This window comes from Pseudorasbora parva, chromosome 9 (assembly GCF_024679245.1).
Source record: "Pseudorasbora parva isolate DD20220531a chromosome 9, ASM2467924v1, whole genome shotgun sequence".
Classification (NCBI taxonomy): domain Eukaryota; kingdom Metazoa; phylum Chordata; class Actinopteri; order Cypriniformes; family Gobionidae; genus Pseudorasbora; species Pseudorasbora parva.
In genome coordinates, this window is record NC_090180.1 from 2,063,461 (window position 1) to 2,088,839 (window position 25,379).

The 25,379-nt window shown below is 38.1% G+C and overlaps 1 protein-coding gene across 3 annotated transcripts in view; it reads right to left on the minus strand.

The window, feature by feature from the left end:
- astn1 (astrotactin 1) overlaps positions 1-25,379 on the minus strand; it is a 423,229-nt gene that overhangs the window by 62,525 nt on the left and 335,325 nt on the right. For all 3 annotated transcript variants that reach the window (XM_067453477.1, XM_067453479.1, XM_067453478.1), the window contains 3 exons: positions 5,737-6,005; positions 3,129-3,262; positions 1,357-1,508 (listed from right to left, as the gene is read on the minus strand). In XM_067453477.1, the coding sequence (XP_067309578.1) occupies positions 1,357-1,508; positions 3,129-3,262; positions 5,737-6,005 (555 nt within the window). The remainder of the gene's footprint in view (positions 1-1,356; positions 1,509-3,128; positions 3,263-5,736; positions 6,006-25,379) is intronic.

Below are 25,379 nucleotides of genomic sequence, written 5' to 3' on the forward strand. Positions count from 1 at the left end.
CCGTGGCATAGGCGGAATAGGCAAATGCTAGGGGCGCCACTCGTCCATAGGGGCGCCAAAATGAGTGATTTTTCCGGTTTTATTACTGCTACTTGTTATTAACATTAATTCAAAATATTACCAAAAAAAAAAAAACTTAAATAAATCCCCAGACTCTTCCTAGACCGCCAATCCCCCCCTGCCCAGCGAGTGCTTTAGTGTGTCCGATATTCAACGCGCGATCAGTTTAACGTAATTTGTTGTCGCGTCGCCTCTCGCGCATCTAACAGACAGGATTGCTTTCGTTTTTAATGTGCTTGTTCGCTCGCGCCAGTGAAAGTTGCCTAATTATTTATGATGGATGGCCAGTGTGTCAAAAAGACCGAAGCCCTCTGATACAGGAAAGATAAGGAATAAGGGGATAAAGACAGAGGTAAAGTGATGAAATGAATGAACAGTTTATCTAATTGCATTATCTAAATAAATATGAATATTTGCTAATTAATTCCAGTTATTTTTTACCTTAAACGTTATGTAAGCCGCTGTTCTGGGTGATCAGAATCTGTAAAAAATCTTGTCTTTTGTTTATAAACATATATAATTTGTTTTAATAGCCTCATGTTTTTACTCAGTTGTGCAATTGTAAGGGGATATATGGCGTTTTTAAAATGTATTTTCTGAAATTAGTAATTATATTTATATAGGCTACAGGTTTATCTAAAATAGCTAAAAAATAAAATAAAATGCACACTAAATATCAGAATTTCTTAAAAAGTTTAATTCATGGTGAAAACATGAGCATGCATAGTTTAGTGGAGGATACATACATACATTTGTGTGTGTGTGTGTGTGTGTGTGTGTGTGTGTGTGTGTGTGTCCTTGTTTATATTACATTGTGGGGAAAAATGTCCCCATAAGGATAGTAAAACCTGAGATCACCTTCATTTTGAGAACTAGCCAGCGGTCCCCACTTTTCAAAAGGCTTATAAATCATACAGGATGAGTTTTTTTGAGAAAGTAAAAATGCAGAATGTTTCCTGTTATGTGTGTGTGTGTGTGTGTGTGTGTGTGTGTGTGTGTGTGTGTGTGTGTGTGTGTGTGTGTGTGTGTGTGTGTGTGTTTAATTATAAAAACACAACCAACATATAAAAAGCTTGATACAAGTGGCACCGAGTAAAATCTTGCCTAGGGCAGCAAATTGGTCAGGGCCCTGAGGGAAGGAAGCATTACTACTTTAAAAAAATGCGGGTCAGGAAGCGGGTACAATATTTTCCTTTTCTTTTTTGCGGTCCGAGTTGCGGGCGGGTTAGTTGAATACGTCGGTCAGGTGTGGGTGGTTTTTCCATTGACCTGCGCATCGTATTATAATGTCCTTACCTGTCTCGACTTTGGAGTGATCCGTCCGCTCCGTAACCTTCTCCTGACTGATGAGGTAATCAACAATCCTCACTCCGATTGGTGGCTCGGCATGATTCCACTCAATGATGATCAATGAACTGCTGGGCTCGTATGAATGCGATAGTTTGATCCTGACAAAATAAACAGAACATTTATGGCTTAAAGTTTGACTAAAGCCCTATTCGGATAGTAATTGTTTTCTCATGTGGATGTCTGTAAAAATTGATTTGCACGCCGTGATAAAACTCGTGCATTCGGATGGTGATTTATTCTCGGTGGAGGAGCGAGTTTTGTGATCCTGGGAATGCTACTCACGTCGTCAGTCGAATGATTGTCTGCTGTGAAAATGTCATGAAATACTAAAAATATAATCAAATTTAATTTAATAATGAATTATTTAAATCTGTTTAAAAAAAGGAAAACGTGGAAATGAGCAGAAATAAGTTAATACAATGCTGCAAATTTAACCTGTAACGTTAATTACCGCCTCCTCATTTCACATGTTTACGTGTTTTTCTTCTCCTTCTCTGTTGAGCAGTGATAAAAGATTATTCTTGTAAATACTTTCCAGCATTTCAGTTATAAAATTGTAGGCTAGATCCTTAAAATGCATCCAAATTACAGCGAAGCGCAATAATACGGTGCTCTGCTGTGGTCAAAAAGGATATAAAAAGTTCATTTTGAAGCGATCTCTTCTTGAAAACTCAGAGATGTGGATTCGGACGGCAATTTATTCATCACACGACCTTGGTGTCGGTAATTCGGCCGGGGATTTTTACGTGGGTGGTGTGAGAAAAACATTGACTTTCTGGATTCAGACGGCAATAAAATCACAGACTAGCCGCTGTATATGATGAAAATACCTGACGACCCCATGAGAAACTATTACCGTTCGAATAGGGCTTAAGATCTGAAATGTTACTTTGAAACCTCATTCCAGCCGTTTATACTGAGCAGGGGCGGGGTTTGCATATGGTACATAGTACATACCCTGGCATTCAGACAAGCAGGGGGAATAACTAACTGCGAGTTGAAAAGCAAATTTAAACAGCACAACGCTGATTCCTAAACAGACGTGATGGGACAAGATATTAAGCGGCAAACCAGACTCGACCCGAGATCAATCAATCAATCAAAAGTCACAGCCAATCAGAAGAGCGTTGTGGATGGGCTCTCCCTCTCAAGCGCACTGACAGCATTTGCAACAAAATGGATAATTACAAGACTGTATTCCTAAATTAGGGTATACCATATGTTGATTACCGAAAACCAGGACAAACGGCCCGGCAATGAGATACTCAAAGTTTACTCAAAGATTCCTTATTAATTTTAAATACATTTAAAGTATGCCCCCTCTGTATTGTTTGAACATTTTTATATTAAAGCAAGGACAGAACTTGAAAACAGGACGTTTGGTCACCCTATCCTAAATCATACACCATTTTAACATGATTAAAAAATTAATATAAATGGGTGGGAGGGCCTTCCTACAATGCACCTAAGTTAAGGAGTATATTACCTGTATCTATTAGGAATGCTGTGTCTTTGGGTTGTTTAAAGAAAAGTCTAAATATAATTATAATTTATTACAATTTTTTTTTCCCTTTATATTATGTTTTTAATAATTATCTCGGTTTGAAGACAGTTGTTTCCTTTCGTTTCTTTTCAAGATCTGAGGTAAATTATCCATTGTGGCTTACATTGATTATTTGGGAATGTTGTTGCTGTGGCCAGAACTGTAAAAGACTCACATGGGTTGAGGCAGAGGAGCACAGGTCGGCAGGCCATCGGTGCCAAAGGCGCTGGAATCACATCGACACCAGTCGTCAATAACATCTCCTTTAGCAGAGCACCACAGCACACTCATCATGGCCTCCTGCAGAGCCTACGGGTAAGTTCAACGTTTGAATTTAATGATACAAATAATCAGAGGCGGACAGAGTACACAGATTCATTCCTTGAGTAAAAGTACAGATACCCCTTGCTAAATTTAACTCAAGTAAAAGTACTACAGTCACACGTCTACTTAAAGGGTTAATTCACCCAAAAATTAAATGTCTGTCATTAACTCCTCACCCTAATGTCGCTCCACACCCGTAAGACCTCCGTTCATCTTCACACACAGTTTAAGATATTTTATATTTAGTCCGAGAGCGTATGCAAGTGTATGCACACTATACTGTCCATGTCCAGAAAGGGAATAAAAACATCATCACAGTAGTCCATATGAGACATCAGTGGGTTAATTAGAGTCTCTTGAAGCATCCAAAATACATTTGGGTCCAAAAATAACAAAAACTACGACTTTATTCAGCATTGGCTTCTCTTCCGCGTTTGTGTTCAAACCACAAATAAAGATTCGAACGGTTATGAATCAGTGAATTGATTTCAGCAGTTTGACATGTGATCCGAATCATGAATCAATATGCTGTTTCAAAATGTATTTTGGATGCTTCAAGAGACTCTAATTAACCCACTGATGTCTCATATGGACTACTGTGATGATGTTTTTATTCCCTTTCTGGACATGGACAGTATAGTGTGCATACACTTGCATACGCTCTCGGACTAAATATAAAATATCTTAAACTGTGTGTGAAGATGAACGGAGGTCTTACGGGTGTGGAGCGACATTAGGGAGAGGAGTTAATGACAGACATTTCATTTTTGGGTGAACTAACCCTTTAACTCAAACCTTGCTTCCTCGAGGTGTGCTGCTTCCAAAAACGCATCAGTGAGTAAATTACTGCGGTTAACACACAAGCCATTCGAGTGATGAATCGATAATTCACCATTGAAACTAAGAAGAATTAGTTCAACTATTTCGCTATTCATTGTTATACTAGAACACCATTCTACTTCCTTTTCTTGTTTTGTTTAATGGAGAGTTACTTATTATATTATTATAGTGAGTTAGTTAACCGAAACAGATTTGGTTATTTAATAACACACATCTGGATACCTCTTATGCAAACTAACCTTGGATCATGAGCTGCTCCGGAGCAGGTTATGTTCAGAGAGTGAGTTGCCATTGATAAGTATTGATAAGTCTAAATATTAAGAGAGTTTTTGCTTATACTCTGCCAATGAGGTAAGAAAAATAATCTTAATTCAAACAGAAAACAAGATAATTTTGCTTACCCCACTGGCAGATTATTTATCTTATTTTAACCAAAAACTCTTTTCATTTTGAGTTATTTCTTCACAAAACAAGACAAATACTTTTGCTTGTCTAGTAAATACTTCGTGTTTTAAGAATTTTTAGATATTTTGACTAGAAACACGACACAAATACTAAGTAAGAAAAGCATTTTTTGCAGAGTGGAATACACCCCTGCTGCTTCACTAACACATTGTCCGCCTGATAACTTTGCTTCCCTTTGAATATTAAACTTTTCATATTCTTGTGTAATCGACACGTCATCCTCAATAAACCCGTCTCTTGCGTGATACCCAGAAATGTTGAAAATGCCGATCTAATATGATTTCTGACCTGTAAGGTTGTCAGAATAATAATATTGACACTGTGTGTTAATAGGCCAGAGGAGAACTGAGTCTGGTTTCTCTAAGGTTTATTTTTCTCCATCCGAATTGATGTTTCGTTCCTCTGGTCACCTTAGGATTGGCTTGCTCAGTTGGGGACAGTAAAATTTCAACTAAAGTTTTCAACTCAACATCCAAATAAAATGAATTACAAAATTCTTTGTAATCAGAATTTTTTTTCAGAAATTTGTCTTGTTTCTAGTCCAAACATCTAAAAATTCTTAAAACAAGAAGTATTTACTAGACAAGCAAAAGTAAGTGTCTTATTTTGGGAAAAAATAACTCAAAATGAAGAGAGTTTTTGCTTAAAATAAGATAAATAATCTGCCAATGGGGTGAGAAAAATAAACAAGATTGCTTTGCTTACTCTATTGGCAGATTATTTATCTTATTTTAAGCAAAAAGTCTCTTAATTTTGAGTATTTTTTTCCCCAAAACACAATAATCTTTACTTGTATAGTAAATGTTTCTAAATGTAAGATTTTTTAGATATTCGGACTGGAAACAAGATTAAAATACTAAATTAGAAGAGCATAATTGCAGTGTATCAAGTACATCACTGATCTGCCAACATTGTCGCTATATGATAAATAAAAATAAGCCGATAACATCACTGTTTTCTCCAGAACGACTGTACAGCCGAATCAAATTTTGTTGCAATATTGTCCTGTTTGACACTGTGAAGCTGCTTTGAAACAATCGGCATTGTAAAAGCGCTAAAGTTGACTTGACTTCCCGTCTCGCTCCTGGTCAAACTCTTCCCTGCTTCATGAGCTGAGGGTGAGAGCACAGCCTTTCGGCTCACAGATACAGTACCTGGCAGGTCTCGTTGGCGTTGACCAGCTCGTAGATTGGCGTGGCTTTGGTGATGTTGAGCAGCACCGGTTCTGCAGGACGGGCAGGCCCAGGGCTCATGTGGCAGAGGTGGCAGGACAGCGGGCATTGGCCCAGACTGCTGCAGTCCATACGCACCCCTGTCGCCATGCGCTTGGCACCCGAGTCCAGCAGGCTGGCGATGTACGCTGGGTAAGTTAGAGTCCGTGGCTCTTTGTCCCGCTCCTCCGACTCGTCTGACGGAGAGTTTCCTGAAAAAGAGAATTCCACATTAAAAAATTATAGCAAGAATCATTCAGTCTTCTGATTAAAGCTATACAGGATTATGAGATTATTAAATAATATAAAAAAAAAAAATAATAATAATAATAAATTGGGGCACAACACGCGCTTTGGAAGAAGCCTGATTCCCCCGTTACAAAGCCCATCTCACTACAGCAGCTCTATAATAATTTATGAAGAGACGAGAATAGTTTTTGTGCGCAAAAAAACTAAATAGCGACTTATATAGTGATGGCCGATTTCAAAACAAAGCTTCAAACTGTTATGAATCAGTGAATCGATTCATGATTCGAATCGCCAAAGTCATGTGATTTCAGCAGTCTGGGCACGCGATCCGAATCATGAATCGATTCGCTGATTCATAACGGTTTGAATCTTTGTTTTGAAATCGGCCCATTTTTTGGCGCACAAAAACTATTCTGGCCTCTTCATCAATGATTGTAGAGCCGCTGTAGTGAGATGGGCTTTGTATCGATGTCTTTAGTGCCTTTATGGGTCTTGAGAGAGGAAATGACATTGGTGTCAATGAAGGCCTTTCTGAGCCATCGGATTTCAACACTAATATCTTCATCTGTGTCTGAAGATGAGCGGAGGTCTGCCGAGTGTCCAACCACAGCAGGAATTAATCACACAATTTACATTTTTGGCTGAACTAACCCTTTAAACACCATGGAGCTGGACATGAACATGAGAACTGCGTTGAGCTGAAACTAGCAGAACACACACTTGCCGTCACATTGCGCTGGGTGTGTGATAGGGCCCTTAATATTACAATACCATTAAATTAATTAAACATCTAATAAAGTCATGAAACTTTAGTGGTGCAGGCTGATAGGTCCTTTACATGCAATCTGCAAGCAATCCCAAAACATGGCACAAGCTGATTGGCCTCTGCTTATCCTGCAGCCAATGAGATTGCTTCCTCAATATTTAAATAGTCTGGTTCATTGACGCTGTGAGTCCTGCAGTGTGCTACCTGAAGCCCTCAATCTTCACCTGCTACAGGATTTATGCATGTCTTTTTATGAACAGTAGCAGCATATCTTACATGCTCACAACAGTGTGTCTGCATATCTATTAGCAGTCTACATGTCCATACTTTACACTGTCAGAAAAAAAGGCACATTTCTATCCCTGGGGCGGTACCCTAAGGTACAAAACTGTGTATGTACCTTTAAGGTACTAATACACACTCTTAAATTACTGATATGTACCTTTAAGGTACTAATACACACTCTTAAAGTACTGATATGTTCCTTTAAGGTACTAATACACACACTCTTAAAGTACTGATATGCACCTTTAAGGTACTAACACACACTCTTAAAGTACTGATATGTTCCTTTACGGTACTAATACACACTCTTAAAGTACTGATATGTACCTTTAAGGTACTAACACACACTCTTAAAGTACTGATATGAACCTTTAAGGTACTAATACACACTCTTAAAGTACTGATATGTACCTTTAAGGTACTAACACACACTCTTAAAGTACTGATATGTACCTTTAAGGTACTAACACACACTCTTAAAGTACTGATATGTGCCTTTAAGGTACTAATACACACTCTTAAATTACTGATATGTACCTTTAAGGTACTAACACACACTCTTAAAGTACTGATATGAACCTTTAAGGTACTAACACACACTCTTAAAGTACTGATATGTACCTTTAAGGTACTAATACACACTCTTAAAGTACCGATATGTACCTTTAAGGTACTAATACACACACTCTTAAAGTACTGATATGCACCTTTAAGGTACTAACACACACTCTTAAAGTACCGATATGTACCTTTAAGGTACTAATACACACACTCTTAAAGTACTGATATGTACCTTTAAGGTACTAATACACACACTCTTAAAGTACCGATATGTACCTTTAAGGTACTAATACACACACTCTTAAAGTACTGATATGTACCTTTAAGGTACTAATACACACTCTTAAAGTACCGATATGTACCTTTAAGGTACTAATACACACACTCTTAAAGTACTGATATGCACCTTTAAGGTACTAACACACACTCTTAAAGTACTGATATGTTCCTTTACGGTACTAATACACACTCTTAAAGTACTGATATGTACCTTTAAGGTACTAACACACACTCTTAAAGTACTGATATGAACCTTTAAGGTACTAATACACACTCTTAAAGTACTGATATGTACCTTTAAGGTACTAACACACACTCTTAAAGTACTGATATGTACCTTTAAGGTACTAACACACACTCTTAAAGTACTGATATGTGCCTTTAAGGTACTAATACACACTCTTAAATTACTGATATGTACCTTTAAGGTACTAACACACACTCTTAAAGTACTGATATGAACCTTTAAGGTACTAACACACACTCTTAAAGTACTGATATGTACCTTTAAGGTACTAATACACACTCTTAAAGTACCGATATGTACCTTTAAGGTACTAATACACACACTCTTAAAGTACTGATATGCACCTTTAAGGTACTAACACACACTCTTAAAGTACTGATATGTTCCTTTAAGGTACTAATACACACACTCTTAAAGTACTGATATGCACCTTTAAGGTACTAACACACACTCTTAAAGTACTGATATGTTCCTTTACGGTACTAATACACACTCTTAAAGTACTGATATGTACCTTTAAGGTACTAACACACACTCTTAAAGTACTGATATGAACCTTTAAGGTACTAATACACACTCTTAAAGTACTGATATGTACCTTTAAGGTACTAACACACACTCTTAAAGTACTGATATGTACCTTTAAGGTACTAACACACACTCTTAAAGTACTGATATGTGCCTTTAAGGTACTAATACACACTCTTAAATTACTGATATGTACCTTTAAGGTACTAACACACACTCTTAAAGTACTGATATGAACCTTTAAGGTACTAACACACACTCTTAAAGTACTGATATGTACCTTTAAGGTACTAATACACACTCTTAAAGTACCGATATGTACCTTTAAGGTACTAATACACACACTCTTAAAGTACTGATATGCACCTTTAAGGTACTAACACACACTCTTAAAGTACCGATATGTACCTTTAAGGTACTAATACACACACTCTTAAAGTACTGATATGTACCTTTAAGGTACTAATACACACACTCTTAAAGTACCGATATGTACCTTTAAGGTACTAATACACACACTCTTAAAGTACTGATATGTACCTTTAAGGTACTAATACACACTCTTAAAGTACCGATATGTACCTTTAAGGTACTAATACACACACTCTTAAAGTACTGATATGCACCTTTAAGGTACTAACACACACTCTTAAAGTACTGATATGTTCCTTTACGGTACTAATACACACTCTTAAAGTACTGATATGTACCTTTAAGGTACTAACACACACTCTTAAAGTACTGATATGAACCTTTAAGGTACTAATACACACTCTTAAAGTACTGATATGTACCTTTAAGGTACTAACACACACTCTTAAAGTACTGATATGTACCTTTAAGGTACTAACACACACTCTTAAAGTACTGATATGTGCCTTTAAGGTACTAATACACACTCTTAAATTACTGATATGTACCTTTAAGGTACTAACACACACTCTTAAAGTACTGATATGAACCTTTAAGGTACTAACACACACTCTTAAAGTACTGATATGTACCTTTAAGGTACTAATACACACTCTTAAAGTACCGATATGTACCTTTAAGGTACTAATACACACACTCTTAAAGTACTGATATGCACCTTTAAGGTACTAACACACACTCTTAAAGTACCGATATGTACCTTTAAGGTACTAATACACACACTCTTAAAGTACTGATATGTACCTTTAAGGTACTAATACACACACTCTTAAAGTACCGATATGTACCTTTAAGGTACTAATACACACACTCTTAAAGTACTGATATGTACCTTTAAGGTACTAATACACACTCTTAAAGTACCGATATGTACTTTTAAGGTACTAATACACACACTCTTAAAGTACCGATATGTACCTTTAAGGTACTAATACACACACTCTTAAAGTACTGATATGTACCTTTAAGGTACTAATACACACTCTTAAAGTACCGATATGTACCTTTAAGGTACTAATACACACACTCTTAAAGTACTGATATGCACCTTTAAGGTACTAACACACACTCTTAAAGTACTGATATGTTCCTTTACGGTACTAATACACACTCTTAAAGTACTGATATGTACCTTTAAGGTACTAACACACACTCTTAAAGTACTGATATGAACCTTTAAGGTACTAATACACACTCTTAAAGTACTGATATGTACCTTTAAGGTACTAACACACACTCTTAAAGTACTGATATGTACCTTTAAGGTACTAACACACACTCTTAAAGTACTGATATGTGCCTTTAAGGTACTAATACACACTCTTAAATTACTGATATGTACCTTTAAGGTACTAACACACACTCTTAAAGTACTGATATGAACCTTTAAGGTACTAACACACACTCTTAAAGTACTGATATGTACCTTTAAGGTACTAATACACACTCTCAAAGTACCGATATGTACCTTTAAGGTACTAACACACACTCTTAAAGTACTGATATGTACCTTTAAGGTACTAATACACACTCTTAAAGTACTGATATGTACCTTTAAGGTACTAACACACACTCTTAAAGTACTAATATGTAATATTTTGGGGTTAGATATACCTTTTGACTTTTGTACCTTTGGGTACCGCCCCAGTGACAGCACTGTACCTTTTTTCTGAGAGTGTAGTGATATCTAAACATATTCAGAGAACGTAAAGCATAAAATGAATCTGGACGTTTGATTTGCTATAAAGCTTTGCTTCTATTTTAAACACATCCACAACTAAAATAACCTATCGCATTAAAATACTATTATGCAGTTTATTATTAAGTTTAAATAATCAAAATAATAAATCAAATTAAACTACAGATCAATATTTTTGCTCTATTACAGACACTGCATCACTGCATGAGTGTAAAATTAAACTGTACATTTATTCTATAAAGCTTTTATTTTGTTGTTTTTTTCTATGTTAAGCCCATCCCAAAAGTATATAAACTCATAGTTACTTACTCTGCAGACTTCCACACTTACAAAAATCAATCTGCAAGTTCAACAGCCAATTAGGGAATACCCTTTCACTGCAGCACACTTTAATAAAAGACACACACACTCAAGATTTTACAGACGCATACACAAAACAAACCACACAGAGATTTTACGAGTCAACAGTGTGAGAAGAAAATGCGCCGTGAGAACCCATTATTCCTTCAGCCTTTCGCAATATCAGGTGAGCCACGTTTAACCCAGCATTTTGCATGAGGGAAATGAAAATGCAGTCTCAGTACACAAATGATAAGACGAATAAACCCTACTGCAAACTCAAACATGTCAATCAGTCCACCTAAATTCACCCTGGTGTGCTGGTCTTGACTAGGTCTCATCCTGCTGTAGACTTGGTCTCGTCTTGGTCTCAACACACATTGCTCTTGGTCTTGTCTTGGTCTCAAAACACATTGGTCTTGGTCTTGCTATCAACACACATTGGTCTTGGTCTTGGTCTCAACACACAATGGTCTTAGTCTCGTCTTGATCTCAACACACATTGGTCTTGGTCTAGGTCTTTCTATCAACATGCATTGGTCTTGGTCTAGGTCTTTCTATCAACATGCATTGGTCTTGGTCCCTTCTTGGTATCAACACACATTGGTCTTGGTCTCGTCTTGGTATCAACACACATTGGTCTTGGTCTCGTCTTGGTATCAACACACATTGGTCTTGGTCTCGTCTTGGTATCAACACACATTGGTCTTGGTCTCGTCTTGGTATCAACACACATTGGTCTTGGTCTCGTTTTGGTATCAACACACATTGGTCTTGGTCTCGTCTTGGTATCAACACACATTGGTCTTGGTCTCGTCTTGGTATCAACACACATTGGTCTTGGTCTCGTCTTGGTATCAACACACATTGGTCTTGGTCTCATCTTGGTATCAACACACATTGGTCTTGGTCTCGTCTTGGTATCAACACACATTGGTCTTGGTCTCGTCTTGGTATCAACACACATTGGTCTTGGTCTCGTCTTGGTATCAACACACATTGGTCTTGGTCTCGTCTTGGTATCAACACACATTGGTCTTGGTCTCGTCTTGGTATCAACACACATTGGTCTTGGTCTTGTCTTGGTATCAACACACATTGGTCTTGGTCTTGTCTTGGTATCAACACACATTGATCTTGGTCTTGTCTTGGTATCAACACACATTGGTCTTGGTCTTGGTATCAACACACATTGATCTTGGTCTTGTCTTGGACTCAACACACATTGGTCTTGGTCTCGTCTTGATCTCAACACACATTGGTTTTGTTCTTGTCTTGGTATCAACACACATTGGTCTTGGTCTTGTCTTGGACTCAACACACATTGGTCTTGGTCTCGTCTTGGTATTGGTCTTGTCTTGGTGTTAACACACATTGGTCGTGGTCTTGGTCTTGTCTTGGTCTCAACACACATTGGTCTTGGTCTTGGTCTTGTCTTGGTGTTAACACACATTGGTCGTGGTCTCGTCTTGGTATTGGTCTTGTCTTGGTGTTAACACACATTGGTCGTGGTCTTGGTCTTGTCTTGGTCTCAACACACATTGGTCTTGGTCTTGGTCTTGTCTTGGTGTTAACACACATTGGTCTTGGTCTCGTCTTGGTATCAACACACATTGGTCTTGGTCTCGTCTTGGTATCAACACACATTGGTCTTGGTCTCGTCTTGGTATCAACACACATTGGTCTTGGTCTCGTCTTGGTATCAACACACATTGGTCTTGGTCTCGTCTTGGTATCAACACACATTGGTCTTGGTCTCGTCTTGGTATCAACACACATTGGTCTTGGTCTCGTCTTGGTAACAACACACATTGGTCTTGGTCTCGTCTTGGTATCAACACACATTGGTCTTGGTCTCGTCTTGGTATCAACACACATTGGTCTTGGTCTCGTCTTGGTATCAACACACATTGGTCTTGGTCTCGTCTTGGTATCAACACACATTGGTCTTGGTCTCGTCTTGGTATCAACACACATTGGTCTTGGTCTCGTCTTGGTATCAACACACATTGGTCTTGGTCTCGTCTTGGTATCAACACACATTGGTCTTGGTCTCGTCTTGGTATCAACACACATTGGTCTTGGTCTTGTCTTGGTATCAACACACATTGGTCTTGGTCTTGTCTTGGTATCAACACACATTGATCTTGGTCTTGTCTTGGTATCAACACACATTGGTCTTGGTCTTGGTATCAACACACATTGATCTTGGTCTTGTCTTGGACTCAACACACATTGGTCTTGGTCTCGTCTTGATCTCAACACACATTGGTTTTGTTCTTGTCTTGGTATCAACACACATTGGTCTTGGTCTTGTCTTGGACTCAACACACATTGGTCTTGGTCTCGTCTTGGTATTGGTCTTGTCTTGGTGTTAACACACATTGGTCGTGGTCTTGGTCTTGTCTTGGTCTCAACACACATTGGTCTTGGTCTCGTCTTGTTCTCCACACACATTGGTCTTGGTCTCGTCTTGTTCTCAACACACATTGGTCATGGTATCAACACGCATTGGTCATGGTCTCAATACAAATTAGTCTTGTTCTCAACACACATTGGTCTTGGTCTTGGTCTCAATACACATTAGTTTTGTTCTCAACACACATTTGTCTTGGTCTTGGTCTTGTTCTCAACACACATTTTTATTGGTCTTGGTCTTGTTCTCAACACACATTTGTCTTGGTCTTGTTCTCAACACACATTGGTTTTTGTCTTGACTCGGTCTCAACACACATTGGTTTTTGTCTTGACTCGGTCTCAACACACATTGGTTTTTGTCTTGACTCGGTCTCAACACACATTGGTTTTTGTCTTGACTCGGTCTCAACACACATTGGTTTTTGTCTTGACTCGGTCTCAACACACATTGGTTTTTGTCTCGACTCGGTCTCAACACACATTGGTTTTTGTTTCGACTTGGTCTCAACACACATTGGTTTTTGTCTCGACTCGGTCTCAACACACATTGGTTTTTGTTTCGACTTGTTCTCAACACACATTGGTTTTTGTCTTGACTCGGTCTCAACACACATTGGTTTTTGTTTCGACTTGGTCTCAACACACATTGGTTTTTGTCTTGACTCGGTCTCAACACACATTGGTTTTTGTTTCGACTTGGTCTCAACACACATTGCTTTTGTCTCGACTTGGTCTCAACACACATTGCTTTTGTCTCGACTTGTTATCGGATTAGGTGGTCTTGACTACAACACTAGCAAACCGGCACTGAAGGTTTTTCCTTTGTCTTTAGTGAGGTCCTCAAGCCCTCCTATCACGCTATTTACAAAACATGCCACTTTCTTAATTACTCATATATTTGTAATTGTATCTTCCATTGTATTTATTTGATGAAAAGCACTGCAGCCGTGCAAAGAAAACCCAAAGCTCTTTAAAAAAAAGAAAGTTCTTCAAAGTTAATGTCTTAAAAGGCCTGGAAATTGCTAATTTTGGATGCCAATCAGAAAGCTCGAGCCCCTCTGAAAATACTAATGTGTTAAAAGTGTTTCATCAAATTGGATGCCAGCTGTAGATTAAGAAGACATTACCAATATTACACATAGACGGTGCTTTAATTAGACAGTGAGAGAATGAAAAAAAGCAAGAAGTGGGGAAGAAGAAACAGAGAAGGCTGGAAAAAGAGAGCGAGAGAAACAGTGGGAGAGCAGTGTGCTCGACAGTGTGCCAATTTGCTTTGACATATTTTCTCTACAGCTCTGGGTTTTGACAGTTATGAAACCGGCATGATGCATTGCAGGCCAAATTAAAACAGGAGAGTGAAGGAAAACATCTCATTAGATAACTTTCATTTTAGGCAGGTGATTTGCATGAAAAAGCCCAGAAAATCTTGTCATCTGTAGTGTGTCTTTAAGCTCAGAGCTTTTCACGGTGAAGAAAAAGCCTTTGATATTCTCAGTGGTTTGAAGGATTGCCATTTATGACTGCAAGCATATTTGTCAACTGTGACAAAGGTGAGAATTTGGAAATTCCTCTGTATATTTATCACCACTGAGCATAGAAATTCCCTAAAATGAGTTCTGCACCAATCAGACTGAACACTAGATGGAGCAAGAGCTCTGTATAAAGAGACAACAATGAAGCAAGAAGGGAGGGGGTGACCTAACAAATTGCATTATGTCTGCACAGATCTGAGAACACAATCTACAAGATAAAGTACGGAGATAATGAGCATTGCCTCCGCTTTTCTCATGTTTTTTGACAAGTATGGAAAAGGATGAAACATCACAATCGAAAGTCATGAAATGCTCTGCATGCATCCTAAATCCAAGGACTCACCGGAGCTTTCAGTCAATAATCAGGACGTTTAAGCGCCACAGTCAAGCAATTTAAATGTGCTGCAGTGTCGGATGAATTTGAAGACTTTAGAAAATCCTTGACAAGCTAATCTAGCAGGAAAGACGTCGCATGATGAATATCACACGGTCCTTATTCAAGCACCTGCTCTGTTTGCCAGTATTGTGTTGTTAGTTTGTGTTGGCACTAATGTCTAATCAAAGGAGCTGAACGCTAGTCTAAACAATCTTCCAGCCAGTCTCCTGAACAGGCTTTCAATCTTCCTTGTGGTGCTTTTATTCCACAGGTTTAAGCACATGGCTAAAGCTGCTGGTGTTCACTGCATGCCCCTCTGTCTCTTAATCCTTAATCAAGCACCTGCTCTGTTCCCTATGTAGGGGGAGAGTGGGGACGATTGCAGCACTTTTTGCATTTTCTTCTAGCCTGGATGCCAGCCGAACTTAGCCCCGCCCACAACATTTTTAGGTCGGGTGGTTGGGTCTGGCCTCGATCCATAGAGGTCCATAATTATTGATCCATAATTATCCCTGAACAGAAACTGTTCTGACCAATGAAATCATCAGGGCGGGCTTTAGACGATGACGGACAGATGATCAACAGAAAAATAATCATGCACGTCATCAAAGGCGCTTGGATTATATTTGTTCGAATCCTAAACGGAAAGCTTGTTCATATATGCATTTACCTTCACTATTTCTCTCAAAAATTATGATCATGTTGGGTAAGTATTGGGCAGCAGTGGCTCAGTGGTTCATGTAGGTTGTCTATAAACCGAAAGGTTGGTGGCTCAATCCCCGGTTCCACCTCACCAAGTTTCGAGGTGTCCATGAGCAAGACACCTAACCCCAGCTGCTCCTGATGAGTGGTGCCTTACATGGCTGACAGAATGTGAGGCAAAATGTAAAGCACTTTGGATGGCCATAGGGTCTGTTAAAAGCGCTATATAAATGCAGGCCCTTATTTATTTTTTTACAACACCGGCAAATTTGGCAATTTCGGCAAGGTTGCCTGCTAAAATTTGCACTCATGGGTCTATATATCACATAATAGTCGCTTCAACCTGTGGACATAGAAAACAACCCGTGGAAAAAAACGCGGACTTGGCAACACAGTGCAGTTGAGCTCTTTTGACATTTGACAATGTGTCGCTTCGTTGCTGATTGGTTGTCGGTCTGTCCAATTGATGTCTTTCCTGGTTGGGTTGAAACACGTCCCATAATCACAGCCCAATGGAGCATCAGACTTATATTCTAGAATTGACTAGAATTGAGTATGACCACGTCAGACTAATTTTCTTCAGTTTCTCAGAGACAACCTTTTCATACATTAAACCCAAATCTGTCAGCTACCCACCGCTGTATCATGCTTATGATAATATACACACACTGCAAAAAAATGCTTTTCTTACTTATTATTTTTGTCTTGTTTCGAGTCCAAACATCTAAAAATTCTTAAAACAAGATTACTTTGCTGGCAGATTATTTATCTTATTTTAAGCAGAAACTCTCTTAATTTCGAGTTATGTTTTTCCAAAACAAGACAATAATTTTGACTTGTCTAGTAAATGTCTCTTAATGTAATAAATAATTTTTTTGAAATTTTGACTAGAAACAAGACAAAAATACTTAGTAAGAAAAGCATTTTTTGCAGTGTATGTGTGGCAGTTTCCATTATAAAGGTGTGTCTGGTCGCCTGCTTTAGTCATTTTCACCTGGCTTTCTCTGTCCTAAATTGGTGCCTGTCAGTCTCTCCTTCCGACTCTAAACAGTGCCCTCTCTTGTACAGTGTGACAATTACTGTGCGATAAGGATTAAATGTAAGCCTCATCATTCTTGCCTGAGAATAAAAATAAAGCCCCCGGCCGGTTCTATGTAAGGCAGGTCAGGATCTCTTGCAAATTGCTTTAGATTCAAGCCCTTTCAGCCTAGCGGTTCGTGTCAGATTGCACACGAGTCTCAGGGAGAACAGATGAATTAGTTTAGCCCTCGCAGCTCACAAACAAGATGTCAGTGCTCTTTGTGTCTGAAAACAGGCCCAGTCACAGGTAAATAAACCCAGTCAGTCTCACCTGTACCACACCGGCAGGTTTTATTAAGAGACAGAGGGGCATGTCAGTAACACCAGCAGCTTTAGCCATGTGCTTAAACCCTGAGAATAAAAGCACCACAAGGAAGATTGAAAGCCTGAAAGGGACTGGCTGGAAGAGAAGGATTTATATCATTTAATTGTGTACATCGCCCCACGAAAATGAATTGCATTAAACAAACATACATTTGTTCATGTAACTTTAACATCATGAAATTAATACATTTTTAGTGACTCAACTAAGTAGTGTCGAAGTGAATTTTATATGGCTTCCTGACATGATTCACTTCATTGACACCAATGTCATTTCCTCTCTCAAGACCCATAAAGGCACTAAAGACGTCGTTACAAAGCCCATCTCACTACAGCGGCTCTACAATCATTGATGAAGAGACCAGAATAGTTTTTGTACACAAAAAAATAACGACTTATATAGTGATGGCCAATTTCAAAACAAAGATTTGAATCATTATGAATCAGTGAATCGATTCATGATTCGGATTGCTTGTCAAACTGATGAAATCACGTGACTTGAGCGATCTGAATCATGAATTGATTCACTGATTCATAATGATTCGAATCTTTGTTTAGTGGCCCATCACTATATAAGTCGTTATTTAGTTGTTTAGGTCTATTCTGGCCTCTTCATCAATGATTGTAGAGCCGCTGTAGTGAGATGGGCTTTGTAACGACGTCTTTAGTGCCTTTATGGGTCTTGAGAGAGGAAATGACATTGGTGTCAATGAAGGCCTTTCTGAGCCATCGGATTTCAACACTAATATCTTCATCTGTGTGTGAAGATGAGCGGAGGTCTGACGGCTGGCCAACCACAGGAGGAATTAATCACACAATTTACATTTTTGGCTGAACTAACGCTTTAAGTAAGCAGGCCATGGCTTCCCCTACAGCAACAGTTCCATATAATCAAATATTTGCAGTCGGCTGCGAGGATCCCTTGGAGTTAGAGGAAGATCTCAGCAACAGGGATTGTGTGCCAGCAGGTGCGGTTTCCTGTGCCTTATCTTTCTATTCACGGCAAGCAGCTGGCATGCCTTTCACCAGCGGATTACACGCTAACTCTGCTGTTCGCTCGTACTATCATTCCTGCTTTTCGGGGAACATGCTGACCTTCAAGCATAGCTCCAAACTTTCACCCTTTAACTGATGGATAAATTACAGGGTGTGAAAGACGTCTGAAAGACGAAACAAGAGGAATTGTAAAATGACAGATGCAGTAATCTGAGAGTAGAGTAAGGGGAAGATAGATTGTGCACTGTAAAAAAAAAGAAAACAAAAGATAGTAACCTGGTTGCCTTAAAATTTTGAGTTCATTGAAATGTAAATTTTTAGTTAATACAATGAGCATTTTTTGAGATTCGACAACCTTTATTCAAATATTATTACATATGCCAAATTGTGCTATTTTCAAGATGTATCACATTTTTTATGTGGTTTAGATACAATAATATTTTGAGTTTCTGTTTATTAAACAAATTTCTTTCATTGTATCAAATTACATTTTAAATTAATGTAACTTACTTTTTTTAAGTTAAACCAACAATTGTTTTTTCCAGTGTATGGTGAGCTGAACATCGGGAAGTCTGAGACAGAGACGGGCTCTTCTTATTTCATAACTTTGTCCAAGGCGTAACTATTTTGAGACTTGAGAAGTAGAAAAAAAGATGCCAGAACTGCTGAAATATGCATTATATCTCTTATCATCGCAGTGAAGGATGATTCAACCTATCTGTGCTAAAGAAAAGGAGCAAATATATTTTGAATGTGGAAGAAAAACTAATTTCACAGAGAGATTGAATTTTGCAGTTGGGATAAAAAACAGAACGACTTCCTCTGAGCATTTGTTACAGACACTGGTCGTTTTTTTGTCATACTTCTGAATATGTTATAACTGTTAAATCTCTGTTTAAAGGTCCACTGAAATCAAAATGTAAGTTTTTTAGCTTTTAGTATGACTGTGTTAGCCTTAAAGTTATGAATAAGCTGGTATGTTCTAGCCTGACGTGGTCTTACTCAATTCTAGTCAGAATATGAGTCTGATGCTCCATTGGGCTGTGATTATGAGCCGTGTTTCAACCCAACCAGACCTACAGCCAATCACAGCAGCGAAGCGACGCATTGTCAAATGTCAACAGAACTCAACTGCACTGTGTTGCCAAGTCCGTGTTTTTTTCCGCGGTGGTTTTATATGTCCAAGGGTTGAAGCGACTATTATGTGATATATAGACCCATGAGTGCGAATTTTAGCAGCAACCTTGCCAAAATAACACACATTTTACCCTGCGTATATTTAGTTAGTTAGTTCTGCGTATGTCTAGGCACCTCTTCAAAAAGGCCACTTGGAGACTCCAAAGGGAAAAAAATAATATTTGAAAAATGTAAATTACCTATTGACACACTATTGCAAAAAAGATCAATAACTGGCTTAAAAACATTTTCTAGGGGGTGAAAATACTAACATGTCTAAGACTTGTGCACAGTACTGTAAGTTGAAAAACGCCGACTAGCCACAAACAGCACAACGACTAGAAATAAACAGGTCTTACTTTCAGAACATGTCCTGTCAACTAGACTCATGAATTGCTAAATATCCCACATATTTTCCTCAATACGTGTGACATTCCCCTGGTGCTTCTATCAAAAATGAAGCATGCTAACCCAGCACGCAGCGCAGCAGAGGCCAGCATTATTCAAGTGTGTGTGTGTGAGAGAGAGAGACGATTTCCACAGTGACCGGTTGAAAGATTAATTAAGAGGAGAAGTCACTGGGGTCTGGTTTGTCCTGACCTCTAAAATGAGTAATCAGGGCCAGGAGATGACTGCTCCATCAGGTTTCTGTCTCAAGCCCTCATTCTGTCTCTCTCTCACACACACACACACACACACACACACACACACACACACACACACACACACACACACACACACACACACACACACACACACACACACACACACACACACACACACACACACACACACACACACACACACACACACAGGTCACCTCGTGTTGACATGGCAACTGGCCTGCTCATTTTTAATCTTTTTTCTCCATTGTGTTGCCTACATTCAGCTCTTTGGCTTCACCTGTATGGAGCTCTAAAGTGAATGCTGTACAAGGATAAAAACATTTGCATCACTGAAAATAAATAAATAAATACAAAATACACAATTAGAACAAAATACATGCATAAAAGAAATAACCTCGAGCCTCGCAAAGCAAAGAGTTGTTAAAAAAGAACTTTTTTTGCTGGAGCATGATGTGCCACTGATGACCTTAACTCATATATAATACAGAACGACCCTATGCTGGATGTGTGTGTGTGTGTGTGTGTGTGTGTGTGTGTGTGTGTGTGTGTGTGTGTGTGTGTGTGTGTGTGTGTGTGTGTGTGTGTGTGTGTGTGTGTGTGTGTGTGTGCATATACTGTAGCAATGCCAAAGTCTTTTCAAGGTGGAATATGTCCATAATATAAAGTCAGCATAAATACTTTTTTAATGCATATAATCCTGGTCATATTGTGAACAATTCACCGTTGCATATTCACAACACTATATTTCAGAGGAAGAAAGAAGTGAGTACTTTTATTCAGCAAGGATCCATTACATTGACAAAAAGTAAGACACTTAGGGGTGTCACAATATATCGCAAAACAAAATTGCAACGATATGTTGATAGTGACAATATATATATCACCCAAAACTCTGTGAGAAAAAAAAAAAATCTAGTTTACAGAGTTTTAGTGTCAGTACTACATTAAACTACTATGTTGAATATAATGATTGATAATGCAATGGGGGAATTCTGATAATGCCAAATGTCTTAAGTTACCAGTAAAAAGTGGCCAACTTTATGTTAAATACATCTAGTCAGTGACAGTGCATATTCGTCTAAAATAATTCTGCATTTCAGCTTCAGTTTATTCTGGTGTCATTGGGTTACCGGCATCAAGTCCAAGCCTGCTCATTCCCACCCCAATGTAATATTTACCAAATGTAGCATTTTAAATCAACAGTAACATGTTTGTTAACCTTTTAGCATGTATACAATAATATAGTATTGTGGGTTCAGTTTTGTGACACGATAAAAATATTGATATTTTAAAGGTGCCCTAGAATGAAAAATGTAATTAACCTTGCCATAGTGAAATAATAAGAGGTCAGTGCATGGACATCACATACTGTGAGTCTCAAAAATCATTGCCTCCTACTTCTTATGTAAATCTCGTGAATCAAAATCTCAACAGAAAAATAAGTGCTTCTCAACATAAACCCAACCGTGACGTAAGCGTTGGGGATCATTAATATGAACGCCCCCAACATTTGCATCTGTCCAACAAGCCGAACCTACTGATGGTAAACAAGACACTCGAAGATAGCAAAAACGGCTCTCATGACACACGGTTGAGGTTTATTATAATCGGATACCACAACAAATCGTTCGTTTGTTCGGCCCATTTCAAGCAAGCTTCGCTCCGCGTCTTAAACTGAAGAAAGGGGCGACTATATTCCTGCAAGCAGTAAGTCATTTATCCACTTATTGACTGATTAAACTATTTCTGATTAAATTGAAAGTTTCTTAGAGAGACCGCATTGTCTAGATAGCGCGAGATGCTAGTACAGTAACAATAGGAAACTCCAACTACCATACAAAACTAAATAGTGTGTCTAATGACAAAGGGTAATATAATTTTGTATTACAAAATACAACCGTAGATACTTTGCTTACAGATCGTTCACTCGATCCTTCAAGCAAACGTCACCTTTTCCACCATATAAGTTAAAACGATAGTCAAAGGAGATTGATAATGCAGCGTACTTGTTTATTTGTGTTTTCAGATCGTCCGTGCGAGAGAGAGAGAGCATATGGTTGCCAGATTGGACATGTTTAGGTAAAACACTGGATAGTATATCTGGCAACCGCACGAACACAAGCTCTTTCTCGTGCGCGGACGATCTGAAAACACCAATAAACAATTAAACTGCATTTTATCAATCTCCATTTGAGATGTTCTGCTTAAAGTGTCGTTCAGTCGGTCTGTGTTCTGTCAGGACTCACGAGCCGCTTCACTGAACTGCTGTGAGCTGCTGAGATAAGCCAATCAGAGCAGAGCTCAACATTAATATTCATGACTCTTCCAAATAAGGCAAAAACAGAGCATTACATCCTAGGGACAATTTATAGGGTTGTAAATGGACCTGTAAAACTGTATCTGGACAATTGTTGCCCTTAAATAAGCCACATACCCTCTTTGTAGAGATCAGAGAACAATTTAACATATTGTTTCAAATCATTCTAGGGCACCTTTAAATAAATGCTGCTCTTTGTTATTTAAAATTTTCTCCATCAAAGTATCCAGAAAAACACTGAACATAAGATATGCTGAGCACTAAATGAGCATACTGAAGAGTAAAAGCTGGAGCATCACAGGAATAAATGACATTTTAAAATATATACAAACAGCTATGTTAAATTGCTATAATATTTCACAATATTTCAAACCTGATTGTATTATCAGGTTTTCAAGAACTGACAATAATGTAAAAATGTGTACCTTGAATGCAGTGTAAGTCGCTTTGGATAAAAGCGTCTGCCAAATGCGTAAATGAAATAAATGAAATTTAATGTTAATGTTTTACTGTATTTATGATCAGCCTTGATGTGCATAATCACTTTCGAAAACATTAAAACATAAAAAAAAAACCCTGAATCAAATCTTACTAACCCCGAACTTTTGCCATTTCGCTCTGAAATATATCACCTAAGTAAAATGAGCTTTAAATGGCCAAAAATAGACTTTAATTGCTGTCCAGCAAGTGCTTTGTTAAGCTGTGAAGGAGAACACAACGGCAGCGACAGATTAATGTGTATCAGCCGAAAGTGAGGGCGTGCTAAATGAAGTGGCACAGTTACTGTGAAGCTGGACTCATACATCCATCATGGAGTCCAGCAGTGAAGCCTGCATATGGTTTGGGTTCTACACCAGTGGTCTTTGAGTGGAAGAACAAGACAAATGGGTTGTATTATCAGGTTTTCATTGTAATTATAGCACAAAGATTAACCTAGTTGTCAGGTATCCAGCCAGATAAGAAATTAGTCACCTACAATATAATCAATGCTTTGACAGGACTAACCGGAACTTGACCGTCATCATATGTGCATTTTAAAAGGTTAGCTCACACAAATATTAAAACATGATTTACTCTCCCGCAAGTCATCCTAGGTGTGTATGCCTTTCTTCTTTCAGACTAACATAATCAGAGTTATATTAAAAACATGTCCTGGCTGTTTTAAACTTTATAATGGAAGTGAGGGACTGTTTCTGTTTTGAAGTCCATAAAAGTGCATCCATCCATCATTAAAGTGCATCTATCATCATAAAAGAGCATCTATCCGTCATAAAAGTGCATCTATCCATCATAAAAGTGCATCTATCCATCATAAAAGTGCATCTATCCGTCATAAAAGTGCATCTATCCGTCATAAAAGTGCATCTATCCATCATAAAAGTGCATCTATCCATCATAAAAGTGCATCTATTCATCATAAAAGTGCATCTATCCGTCATAAAAGTGCATCTATCCATCATAAAAGTGCATCTATCCATCATAAAAGTGCATCATAAAAGTGCATCTATTCATCATAAAAGTGCATCTATCCATCATAAAAGTGCATCTATTCATCATAAAAGTGCATCTATCCATCATAAAAGTGTATCTATCCGTCATAAAAGTGCATCTATCCATCATAAAAGTGCATATATCCGTCATAAAAGTGCATCTATCCGTCATAAAAGTGCATCCGTCCATCATAAAAGTGCATCTATTCATCATAAAAGAGCATCTATCCATCATAAAAATGCATCTATCCGTCATAAAAGTGCATCTATCCATCATAAAAGTGCATCTATCCATCATAAAAGTGCATCTATTCATCATAAAAGTGCATCTATCCATCATAAAAGTGCATCTATCCGTCATAAAAGTGCATCTATCCATCATAAAAGTGCATCTATCCATCATAAAAGTGCATCTATCCATCATAAAAGTGCATCTATCCGTCATAAAAGTGCATCTATCCGTCATAAAAGTGCATCTATCCATCATAAAAGTGCATCTATCCATCATAAAAGTGCATCTATTCATCATAAAAGTGCATCTATCATCATAAAAGTGCATCTATCCATCATAAAAGTGCATCTATCCGTCATAAAAGTGCATCTATTCATCATAAAAGTGCATCTATCATCATAAAAGTGCATCTATCCATCATAAAAGTGCATCTATTCATCATAAAAGTGCATCTATCATCATAAATGTGCATCTATCCATCATAAAAGTGCATCTATCCGTCATAAAAGTGCATCTATTCATCATAAAAGTGCATCTATCATCATAAAAGTGCATCTATCCGTCATAAAAGTGCATCTATCCATCATAAAAGTGCATCTATCCGTCATAAAAGTGCATCTATCCGTCATAAAAGTGCATCTATCCATCATAAAAGTGCATCTATCCGTCATAAAAGTGCATCTATCCATCATAAAAGTGCATCTATCCATCATAAAAGTGCATCTATCCGTCATAAAAGTGCATCTATCCATCATAAAAGTGCATCTATCCATCATTAAAGTGCATCTATCCATCATAAAAGTGCATCTATCCATCATAAAAGTGCATCTATCCATCATAAAAGTGCATCTATCCATCATAAAAGTGCATCTATCCGTCATAAAAGTGCATCTATCCGTCATAAAAGTGCATCTATCCATCATAAAAGTGCATCT